This window comes from Drosophila serrata, unplaced genomic scaffold (genome assembly GCF_035046125.1).
Source record: "Drosophila serrata isolate PLE 108 unplaced genomic scaffold, ASM3504612v1 contig_382, whole genome shotgun sequence".
NCBI lineage: Eukaryota > Metazoa > Arthropoda > Insecta > Diptera > Drosophilidae > Drosophila > Drosophila serrata.
Window position 1 is genome coordinate 6,295,297 of NW_028257280.1, and position 12,035 is coordinate 6,307,331.

General features: G+C 41.1%; 3 protein-coding genes across 3 annotated transcripts; all 3 read left to right on the forward strand.

Moving 5' to 3' along the window:
• Positions 1-2,481: 2,481 nt before the first annotated feature.
• Positions 2,482-3,570, forward strand: E(spl)m6-BFM (Enhancer of split m6, Bearded family member). Its single transcript, XM_086839926.1, has one exon. The coding sequence runs from the start codon at positions 2,545-2,547 to the stop codon at positions 2,758-2,760; it is 216 nt and encodes a 71-aa protein (XP_086696052.1). The 5' UTR covers positions 2,482-2,544; the 3' UTR covers positions 2,761-3,570.
• Positions 3,571-7,143: 3,573 nt separating this feature from the next.
• On the forward strand, positions 7,144-8,113 carry E(spl)m7-HLH (Enhancer of split m7, helix-loop-helix). Its single transcript, XM_020955258.2, has one exon. It carries the CDS (start codon positions 7,238-7,240, stop codon positions 7,796-7,798), a length of 561 nt encoding a protein of 186 aa, XP_020810917.1. The 5' UTR covers positions 7,144-7,237; the 3' UTR covers positions 7,799-8,113.
• Positions 8,114-10,385: 2,272 nt separating this feature from the next.
• E(spl)m8-HLH (Enhancer of split m8, helix-loop-helix) lies at positions 10,386-10,919 on the forward strand. The gene has a single exon (XM_020955279.2). The coding sequence runs from the start codon at positions 10,386-10,388 to the stop codon at positions 10,917-10,919; it is 534 nt and encodes a 177-aa protein (XP_020810938.1).
• The last annotated feature ends 1,116 nt before the right edge of the window (positions 10,920-12,035 follow it).

Here is a 12,035-nt window from a genome sequence, read left to right on the forward strand (position 1 = left end):
GCTGTCGGCACACATTTATTGCGCCGGCGCGACGCTTATTATCAGCCAAAGTAGCAATCGTCGTGTGACTGACTGCCGACTGGCTGACTGACTGACTGACTGAATGACTGACTGGATGACTGACTGATGGGCCGACTGACTTGACTGACCTACGGATTGACGTCCCGACTGATTGCCGGCTGCTTTACTTTAGTTTTTCACTCTTGTCGCCGTCATTGACGATTGTTTAATTTAAATTGCCGGCTACCAGTCGGTGGGCTTAATGAGTATAAGCCAAAGAAGCACGGCACGAAATTGTATAATGCTTATCATTACTTAAAGCTTACTATACTAAAGTCAGACCCCTAAAGTTTCAGATAAATACAATGAATGGTTATTGAGTAGCAAAGGTTTATCTGCAGTTTATATTCATTGAATTTCTATAATAAAAATAATCCCTTGAAATTTTGAAAATATTTTAATCTCAACTAAAGTGAAATTTCTCTCTGTGCATCATCTGCCAGATTCCGTGGAACTTGTACGCAATAGTTATTTGTAGTTTACGACATGGGCTAATTGAACGAACGCACCCGCAGAAGAAGTTTAACGAGCACTCTGTCATTGATTGAAGCTCCGAGGGCTACCAAGGGGAGTCGGTGTCCAAGTTGGAGTTAAAGCCAGAGTCCCTGGCTCTCGGCTTGTCAATGGGCAATCAAAACATTAATGGGTCCCGCGACAAGGTGAGTGAGAATCCCCCAGTAGCCGGCTGACAGCTTGACTTGGTTGGATATCAGTGATCCATTCGCTCGAATTATGTTGGAGGATGGGGCAGCCAATCCTTTGAGGGATTTATTTATGCCCGACCACCAGTTTTGTTTGTCAGGTAAATGTTGATGGCAAATGTTTGTCCATCTATAAATTAGCTGCACGATAAGTGGACAATTGTTGCGAGACATTAGCAGCGAGCCAACGATCCATGGGATACTTGAAATGACTCAGAGTTGGCTTCAAGACGGAATGACAACTTCCTGGTGTTAATGTTTCTGTCTTGAGAGCACCATGGGAAAATACATAACCAAGCTATTAGTTCAAGAAGGGGGGAACTTTGTACTTTCCATTTTTATTTAAATATTAAAGAAGATCATTTGTGGTTCTTGTTTAAATACAAATATTGGATTATTACCTTTAAATACCTGATATTCCCATGGAAAAATGTTAATGAAAGTTAATTATTAAAATCTTATACCGAATCGAATATATGATTAATATATAATGATGCAGAATCTATTTATTCAGTTTTTAAATACAATTGCCTTTTGACAATTGCTCCTTTGATGATTTTTCCCTCTGACTTTAAAGGAGCAAAGATCAGGGACAAGTCTGTTGATCCTCTTTGGTCAATACCCTCTCACTACTATTAAATATATCCAGGTACCTCCCTAATACTCAAAACGGTGATCTAATTGAAACAATCTTTCCTTCCTACCCCAACTAAAACCCACCCAATGAGACCCCTATTCACTTTGCATTCAATTACCTTTGACTCTGGGAATGTAATCAACCTCAAAACCCACTTTATACACAGCTCGTGCCAAGGAACAACCCTCCTCGTCCAACCCAAACCCTCCATATTATGATCCCAGATAAATGCAATTCAATTAAAGGTCTATCAATGAGGACACCTTGCGGATGGGAGTTGTGTGGTGTCCAAGCACGTGACTAGCCCACGTCCAATCAGAGGAGCAGCACTTGTCGTTGGCCACGCGTTCGCCAGCCGCCAAGCTTTTTCTTTACCAAAGCCGCCCAAAAGCAAACATCAATCAGGTGGAAAGCGATTGTGAAATGGACGCGTGACCTGGCGGCGGGCGAAGCAATTAAGCAAAGTTGAACCAACTCGGCTTTCGCTCAGCAGCAGCAGCAGCAGCAAGTGCAATATGTGTCAAAAGGGGCAACAGCAGCAGCAACCATAAATATAAGGCCAGGAACAACCACCACCACCATCACCATCACCACTGAGACAACGAAGTGAGCGGGGCTGTGGCCTAAATTGCAAACAGCTGCCACTCGAACCGTGGGATACTTTTTCCCCTAGCCTCAAAAAAAAAACGAGATGCTCGCAGGATAGGGGAAGGCAGACACACAGCCCGACCCGGGACGGGCCCTTCATCAAACCTTATCCATGGGAACCACAACTGCTCAACGCTCTCAATATTTACTCTGCATTGAAACAGAAAAAAACAACGAGGATGAGGTGGAGGAGTAAGAGTACGCCAGGAGTTGGGGGCAAACGAGATTATCCTGCACGTGTTGAGCTTGCTTCGAAAGCGTGGCTGGCGCGGGATGAAGCTGCCTCGGCTGCTGCTCCTGCGCAGAGTTTTGGACATGTGGCAGGCACATGTGGCACTTGTTGTGTTCAGTTGGGTGGTTGGTGGTTTTTTGGGTGGTGACTATCCTTGTTCCCTGGCTATAAAAGCACGACACTTGCTGTCAAACCACAACAGTTGAAATTCGCCACTCGAAGCGTTGAGAACTCTGAACTTTAGAAAGTGAAACTAGAAGATAATCATGTCGAAAGTTAAGAATTTATTAGCCAAAATGCTGCAGCGATTTGGCAAGAGCAGCAGCTCGCATAGCGACAGTCAGCGATACGACAGTCTGGAGGAGATTGCCCAGAACCAGGCCAATGAGCGAATGCTGATGGCCACACAGGCTGGGATGGAGGAGCACTTGGTAATCTGCCTGGAGACGGCGGCGGGCAGTTTCTATTGGCACTCGCAGTAGCAGCAACAGCAGGAGGAAAAGCAACAGGAGGAGCAGCAGCAGCAACAGCAGCAACAGCAGCAACAGCAGCAGCAACAACAATAGGTGCAGCAGCAGCAGCAACAGGAGCAGCAGCAACATCAGGAGCTGCAGCAGCAACAACAGGAGCAACAGCCATAACTTCTTAAGCCAAAATGTAATGAGAAGATGTCAAGGAGAGGACGAAACATACTAAAACTGGAGCAGCAAAAATATGCAAATCCATGCAACATCCAGAACCAGCAACAACAACTATAAGGATTGATTCCATATTCACATCAGGATGTTCTTCAGAAGCAGCTACTTTGCTCAACAACATCCTTAAAACTCGAAACGATATCAAGGAAACCGGAGCTACATTGAACAAAAGCTCACGATCAACTTCTTCAAAAGTCAAATAATTGCTGCAGTATCACCAGAAGGAGCTGTTTACCAACAATCACAGAATCAGCAACATTTCCAAGGCAACCGTAAACAACAGTCACTTCTGCCACAGCAAAAACAAAAACCGGTAGTTGAATGAATGAATAAGACTCAACATATCTTTCGATGAATGAATGAATGGAGCTGCGAATCGAATCGAGTTGCGTGCCAGCTACTAAGAACAAGCATCCAACTAGCTGCAACAAGGAACCTCCAACATCCTCTCCAATTGGAAAGTAAAAACTCGATAGGTGTTAATTAAAAGCCATAATAAATACGTTTTGTGATATGCACTCAAGCTTAGTTACTCTAGAATAAATGTTAATTAGCTTATAAGAATGCTAAATATATATAATGAAAAATGAATTGAAATTAATGCTGTTTTGTTATTGGGTATTTGGCATTCAGGAAAATCAATCCAATTGGTTTCTGATTAAAATGGAAAACCAACAAATGTTGGGTATTAAGACATTTGTTAAGAGGTTTATGAGGTTTAATTAGATATATATTGTTAACTGATTGGTTATTGTTTGGGGAAAATAACAGCTTCTGTTATGGTTGTTTTTGGGAATTATTTTGTAATGTTACTTGTGAGGAGTAGATCTGGGATATATTAAATATCAAAACATTATCAAAAGGTAAACAAAATCATTATGAAACTAAATAATCTCCTAGGAAATTTTAAAAGCGGTTTATTGGGGTAATATCTTAACTTAAACTCCAAGCGTATGTATATAATAAAATTTAAAAAAAAATAAATAAATCATTAATTTAAACCAACTATTAAATTCATAAAAGAACACTCCTTAAAATACTTGAAAATATTTTTAGCACTCCTACCATTTTCATAAAAGGATTTCTTATTATGTATTATTATCTATTATTAACTATAAATTTATTTTAAACATATATTCAATATATCTAATTTTCTAATTAACCCGAAAAAAAGATACCTGTTCCTGAAAACTGATAAAATAATTCTCAAAAAAAAAATGGAAATCAAAGCTCAACCCGCATATCCGGGCTTCCCGGCTAATCGCAATCCATGATAATCACAGCACTGTCATTCCGCATAAAATGATAATAATTTCCTGTCGCAGATTCTACTCAAGCTCCACATGCTAAAAAAAAAAGTGCAACGCTTTATTTTTTTATTCGCATTGCATTTCATTCGGTTTTATTGCGCATGCGTGGCAAGCTTCCAGCGGGGCAGGGCCCTTTGCGCTTTATTTATTTTTTACTTTTATTTTTTTGCTGCTGCTGCTACTGCTGCATGCGTCAGTCGCGCGTTTGGCGTGCCAGGCATGCGCACACATATTCAATTACACGGCAGCAACATCCATCGCAACAGCAACTACATCCAGCAGCAGCAACAACAACAGACAGCAGCAGCAGCAGCGATTATAGCGTTGCATTGACAATAAGCCAACCCCGTTGCGTGCCCCTATTAAATATAAAAAAAAGAACCCGAAGCTGGCCATGTGCAGCTCAAAAAATTTTCTCACACTCGGCCAGAAAAATTGTAACGGCCAGACGCACACTCTCGGCACACCATCTTCCCCTCTGTCGTCTCTCCGCTCTCCCTTTTCGAGCGCACACTTCCTGACTTGCGTTCCTCCTATATTGTTTATATAGTTAACGAATGCGATACATTTAATCTTTAGTGTGTGTCAATTTGCCGTACAGTCATTTAGTTTGCATGTCCCTCGTCGATCGACCATCGAACCATCCCTTTTTTTTGTACCTATTTTTCCAGTTTCCAGGTCCCACGATGATGATGTCCCCGGCAATATGGATATACGTGCCCAGGAATACGAATGCAAGAGTATATGTATGCCACTTAGCGATCCCCGGATCCCAGTTCCCGACTCCAAGTGTTCAACAGAAGCTACAATTCAGCATTCATAATTGACAACGAAAGAGAGGGTCAGAGGAGACGGAGGGACGGAGGGACAGAGGGCCAGAGGGGACGGAGGGCCCAGAGAGCGAGGCCCACGACTGACAAGAAGAAAAAAATTAAATTAAATAAAGGGCAGGTGGTAGTTTTTTTTTTCTTCACTACTACCCGTGACTCGCACTCGCACAGCTCGGTCAGATTTACACTGGTTCCAGGACATTTGAAAAAGGAATACAATATTTTCTAAATGAATTTCATGAATTTCTAAAGTGTATAAGAAAGAAATGATATTTTAATATAGTTATAATACCTTATTTTTTAAGAAACCCCCAACTAATCTGCTGAGAACACCTTCCAGAAAACTATTTCTATCTTAAACATCTGTGAAAAGTAATATCTGCACATGTGTTACCTCCTTAACCTTCGGCTACCCAAATTTTTCCAAAATTCAGGTTCCCACACAGCCGGAAAATTAACCATAGCAAGTAGAAACAGGCAACCGAAAGATCCGTAGGATACAAAGTACAAAATCACAAAACCTGCGTGAAACACCTTCCACAAAACTCCTAACAGTTCGACCATAGACGCCTAGAAATTCCACAAACAGCAAGAACCTTTCAAAACCTCACATTCCTGTTCCCAAAACAGTTTTCAAAATTAACCATGGCAAGTAGAAAACATCCCACGAAATATCCGTAAGATACAATGAAGTCAAACCTGCAAGAAGTATCTCACACAAAAGTCCTTAAACTGCACATTTTTGTCTAGAAAAACCCCATTTACAGGACTCATATTCACACATTTTCCCAGACAGTTTCGAAAATTAACCATAGCAAGTACCGAATCCGTAAGATACAAAGTACCAAACCTGCCAGATATATACCTTCTTGAATGTCCTTAAATTGCACACCTTGGAAAAACCTAAAAACCATATCCCAAAAACTTAGGTTCCCACGATCACCTAGAGAAGAATTTTACAAATTAACCGTAGCAAGTACCGGTACACGAAGCGTATAATCCTTGGTCCGTACATTTCACGTAGTTGGAAAAGCCGTAAAAACTTCATTGAAACACGGGCAATCGAAAATTCCCGCATATGTTGCAATGGTTTGGCCCACTGTGCCATGTGCACAAGGGCTCAAAACTCCAGTGCTCGGAGCTCCGAGCTCGGGACTCGCACACGGGACTACCTCCGATTATAACTTATAACACCAACGAGCGAGAAAAATCTTGTGGGAAACTTGAGGGCAAAGTGTTTCCCACGATTCGAATGTCAGTGGAAAGGAAAACAGAGAAGCAGCATGTGCAACCACCGTGGCCCTACCACCACCACCACCAGAACCAGAGCTGCACCATCGCATCATCATCCCCTGCCAAGAGTCATGAGCACCACACAGTTGTGGACAAGATATTAGAGGTTCTTTTATGTTATCAGTAGAGTTTCAAAAATGTAGAAAAAATAATTCAATAGTAAAGTATTAATAATCATTTTCTGAATTTTATAAAAATTAATATGAAGGCTCTAATATCTCTTATATATCTTTCTTACTTTCATTTTAATAAAATTACAAAAATTTAGAAAAACAACTTTTCAAAAGATTTTCAAATATTCCCTTGGATATACATATATAACTTTACGTAGAAATACTTATAAACTCATAAATTCTAGAACCATCAATATAATATTAATTTTTTTTATATGTCTGTATATTTAGAGTTTATTTGGACTTGAAAAAAACTATGTTTAAACACAATATATTATTTTTTAATTCAAATATTCTCTCCATTAAATTTAACCATAAGAAACCTACTTCTTTGACCCCGTCTGTAGCCCAAAACTTGTTTGTTTGTGGAGAAAAACCCACCACCGAAACTGCAGAGGATCGTGTCCCAGTGACTGAGTAATTTGCTCGGCAGGTGGTGTTCTCTGCCGGCTTTCCAGCTCTCTTGAGTCGCTCTCTGCCAGCGTGCGTTGAGCACGAGGCGGCACGTGCAGGTATAAAAGCAGCGGTAACCGGAGACGAGGCAAACACTTCCAACTCAAACGTCGTGCAGTCCACATCTCAGGAGTAACTTCTCCCAAGAGTTCCGAGTTCTTCTCAAGTTAACAAGAAAACAAATCACAAAAACCGCATCGCAATGGCCACCAAATACGAGATGTCCAAGACCTATCAGTACCGCAAGGTGATGAAGCCCCTGCTGGAGAGGAAGCGTCGCGCCAGGATCAACAAGTGCCTGGACGAGCTCAAGGATCTGATGGCCGAGTGCGTGGCCCAGACCGGCGATGCCAAGTTCGAGAAGGCCGATATACTGGAGGTCACAGTGCAGCATCTGAGGAAGCTGAAGCAGGCCAAAGTGCAGCCCAAAGCTGATCCCGAGCAGAGTTTCCGCGCCGGCTACATTCGGGCAGCCAACGAGGTCTCCCGCGCCCTCGCCTCCCTGCCACGTGTGGATGTGGCCTTTGGCACTACTTTGATGACCCATCTGGGCATGCGCCTCAACCAATTGGAACAGCCCATGGAACAGGCTTTGGCCGTGAACACACCACTCTCCATCATCTGCGGCTCCGGTTCCAGCTCCATCTCCAACTCGAGTGCCAGCTCCTGCTCCTCCATCAGCCCCGTGTCCAGCGGCTATGCCAGCGACAACGAATCCCTGCTGCAGATCAGCAGCCCTGGACAAATGTGGCGTCCCTGGTAAACATCCAGCATCCTGGAATCCAGACACAAAACTTCCACCTTCGGGCAATCGCGCAATGGAACTGCAGCTTTAGAAAATGCTTTACAATGATCCTCATTTATTTGTTACGTTACCAAGTTTTAGGTTTCTAAGTTAAGTCTGTGATAGGGCACGCTTTATACACTTTTGTCAGAAATCAATCGAGCAAAAGTCTGTTTTAATTCTACTTTAATACAAATGTTTACCAGCTAAGAGATCTCAGAAACTATACAACTAGAAAATACATATATACAACAAGAAAAATAAATGAAATATAAAATGAAATATGAAAAGAAATTTGACTTACATCTTCTTATTTGGGGGAACAATTCTTTTACAGATAACACTAAAGGGTTTACGATGTTTAAGATCCTGATACCAATAGGAGAATGTTCTATGAAATACGGATAAAAATTAACTTTATATTTGGCTTATTAATTAAGTTAATTAACTATTTATTTCGACTTTAAATTTTACACAAATTATTAAATGCCAAGCTCCATTTTTGAATGAATAAAATAAATAATAGGACTATTTGGAATTATTTATAGCTCTAGGAAAATAATAAGAGAAGTAAATTTAAAAGAACATACACTTGCAAATTTAATATCCTGGCAATCTTGAAAATAATATTCATTATATTACAACCCATCATTATTTTAAACGAGCTAAATTAAATGTTGAAGTAACAAGATAAAAATAATAAGAAAACATGATGCCTTAATGGGTAGTCAATTTTAATTTAATGCTGGCTTTATTAATATCAAACGACTACATCGTGAAATCTATTAATTAGCCTTATGTTTTATAGATAATAAAGATTTACATTGTCATTAACTTAAGGTCGAATGTTTCTTCATTGATTATATTTATTAAGGCTATGTGTTCAATATTTTGGCACTTACAATTGATTGGGAAATGCATACCTCAGAATGTGAGCTCAAAATATACATAGAATCCACCAAATTTAAATAATATTTAAAAGATAGTTAATTTCCTTGTTCTCTTCTTTTATTTTGATATAAAAACAATTATGTTTCTGTTGGGAAAATGCCTGATTTAATACTAAAATCCTTTAACTTTTACTATTATAATGCGTATCATGATATTCCCTTATTTGTAATTTTAAAACTCCATTAAATACCAATCTCTGATAAATCATATATGTGTTACTTATTCGAGAAGGCTCAGGTAACATATCCACAATTAACTTTCCTTTATTTATTTGAAGAGGCCATTCAGATATAACAACCTAATAGGTTTCATTAATAAAAGTTATCAGGGGGCACACAATATTCTATGCCAAAGGTAAACCTCTTCAAAAAGCATTCTATAATGTGTGAACATCCCCTGCGAGTACAAAAAGATCAATCAAATATTACTAAATCACCAATTAAAAGCCAATTAGGGGAGATGTGCATATCCCAGGTAGGAACTCATACCCCTCCAGGTACAAGGACCTCCCATCCCTTGTCTATTTGAATAAGTCCATTAAACATGACCACATCTTAGCAACCAATCAAGGGGGGTTCACCGGGAGGAACAAGCACATCTCACGTGTGTGTAAGCATTCCAGCACATGCCTCACCCGGGGCCACAGCAGCACTCAGAGCCACTCAACCTCAGCCACGAGCTGGGCACGCGGGGCACACTTCCTGCGCCCGTCCAACCCACCGTCCGACCTCGTCCCCCTGCCAGCCCACCAGAGATCACGATTGAGCAACAACAACAGCAACAGCAACAAACCACCAAGACGACCCAGCACGAAGCCAATATGCCACATCCACTAATTGTGTCCAATAAACACTCGTCGAGGGGCAGTGTGGGAACGGAAAGCGGAGCCAGGAGTTCGAGGATCGTAGCCAAGAGTAGGGGCATTATGCCATCATCGTCTGCAGGCATTGATGAAACAATAAGCGAGTAGATGGCACGGCAGGATAACAATGCCAGAGCAGCCCACGCACAACCAGATATCCCTGAACCACACACACATCCCCTCCCCTCCCCAGACTCCGACTCCGACTCGGATCGGATCGGGATCTCACTCCATCGCTCCAGCGACAGGATGAGGCAGTGAAGTATGCATTAAGGATAATAACACCGGCCCAGAAAGCAATGCGAACAAGGGCCAGCCAAAAACAGCGACAGCTGCAAAAATGTGCCCTGATCCTTAAACTCGAAGCGGAGCGGAGCGAAGCATGTGGCCAAAAGGGAAAACAAACGAGAAAAAATTGTGTGAGAAACTTACTTTCAGCTCGGTTCCCACGCCACGAGCCACAAGGATTGTCCTCCGTCCTCCGAAGCGTGTTGCAGCTGTTCCTTCCGACAGAGACGGCCTGCTCCATGGCAGCCCCTGTGCGCAACAGAGAGGGCACGAAGGTGCGTACAGGGAGGGTGGATTTCAGGGCTCAAGGGAGAGCTATAAAAGGGACGACCTGGTCGGAGCAAAGTATCATTCCTGATTCTGCCAGCAACAAGGCAACACAGCAACACAAGCAATCCGTTGCGAGAAGAAAGATATCTCAAATATTTCAAATATTACGTATTACTCGAACGTGAATAACTAAAAATGGAATACACCAGCAAGACCCAGATCTACCAGAAGGTGAAGAAACCCCTGCTGGAACGCCAGCGACGGGCCCGCATCAACAAGTGCCTGGACAACCTGAAGACACTTGTCGCCGAGCTCCGTGGCGACGATGGCATCCTGCGCATGGACAAGGCCGAGATGCTCGAGTCGGCGGTGATCTTTATGCGCCAGCAAAAGACACAGAAGAAGGCTGTGGAGGAGCTGCCCCTGGATGGCTTCAAGAATGGCTACATGAATGCCGTCAATGAGGTGTCACGCGTCATGGCCTCCACACCTGGAATGAGCGTCGACCTGGGCAAATCGGTGATGACTCACCTTGGCCGCATCTACAAGAACCTGCAGCAGTTCCACGAGGCCCAGACCACCACCACCACCACCACCGATGACCTTCACATCCCGATGGACTGCTCCGCACCCCTCAGCCCCGCCTCATCCGGTTATCACAGCGACTGCGACAGCCCCGCCCCCTCACCACTGCCCCTGGAAGCCGAGAAACTATGGCGCCCCTGGTAAAAAGGGACACTCGAGATGGAGGGGGAAGGTGGAGAAAAGGATCAATTAACGCATCTGTGATAGCCCAACTGTGATGGCAACAAAATAGCAAAATGAAAACCAATTAGCAAACGATAAAAAAGAAATACAAACAAATCGTAAATGAAAATCAAAACAGCTTACTTTTTTTGGGTTCTTGGTGGGGGAAATTGTACCTTTCAGCAACTTGAAATTCTTGTAAATATTTATTAATTTAATTGTTTTTGGGAGGACCGAAGACCTTGTACGAATTGGTAATCCCTCAATTACTATGTCAACTTGTAATCCTAATAAAAGTCAATTAACTTATAAATTAAACAAGAAAAAAAAAGTAACTTCGGGCTGCCAATGCTTATATATGTAGTCTTGCAGTTGTTTATTGAATTATAGAATCGAATAAGGAAATCGAAAATAATAATAGGTATAATATATTCACAATTTTTTCGACAAATCAAAATTTAAAAAACTCATAACTAACTAACTAACTAACTAACTAACTAATAAAAAAATGCATTAATTTTAATTCGGAAAGTAGTCCTATGCTAGTTTTTATTAGGTTAATAAATCTGAATACTAAATTAAAAATTTTAAAAAATCAATTTTTTGACAATTTTTAAAAATTGTACATATGCAAAATTAATGCTTGTAAAAATGTAAAAAAAATTTTAAATTTATTTTTCGGCCGGAGATGGCTAGATAGATTTGGCTAATGATGCTGATCAATAATATATATGATTTAAAGGGTCGGAAATTACTCCTGACAGCGTTACAAGCTTCTGACCAAGCTTTAATACCATTCTTTGAGCGGATATTTATCTATATTTTTGTGACAATATTTTAAACAAATCAAAGTTTAAAAAACATGTAACAAAGCCAAAAATTTATTTTCCCGGCGGAGATGTCTAAATCAATTCAACTGTTAATGCTGATTAAGAATATTTATGATTAATAGGGTCGACAATAAGTCAGTCTGTCGGTTACAAGCTTATGACTAAAATCAAAATACCCCGCATGGGTTTAAAATTATATTTTAGTTTCTTAAAAAACGTACTTTTTCGTGTGTTTAAAAAAATTAGCACAGTTTATGTATCATTTTAA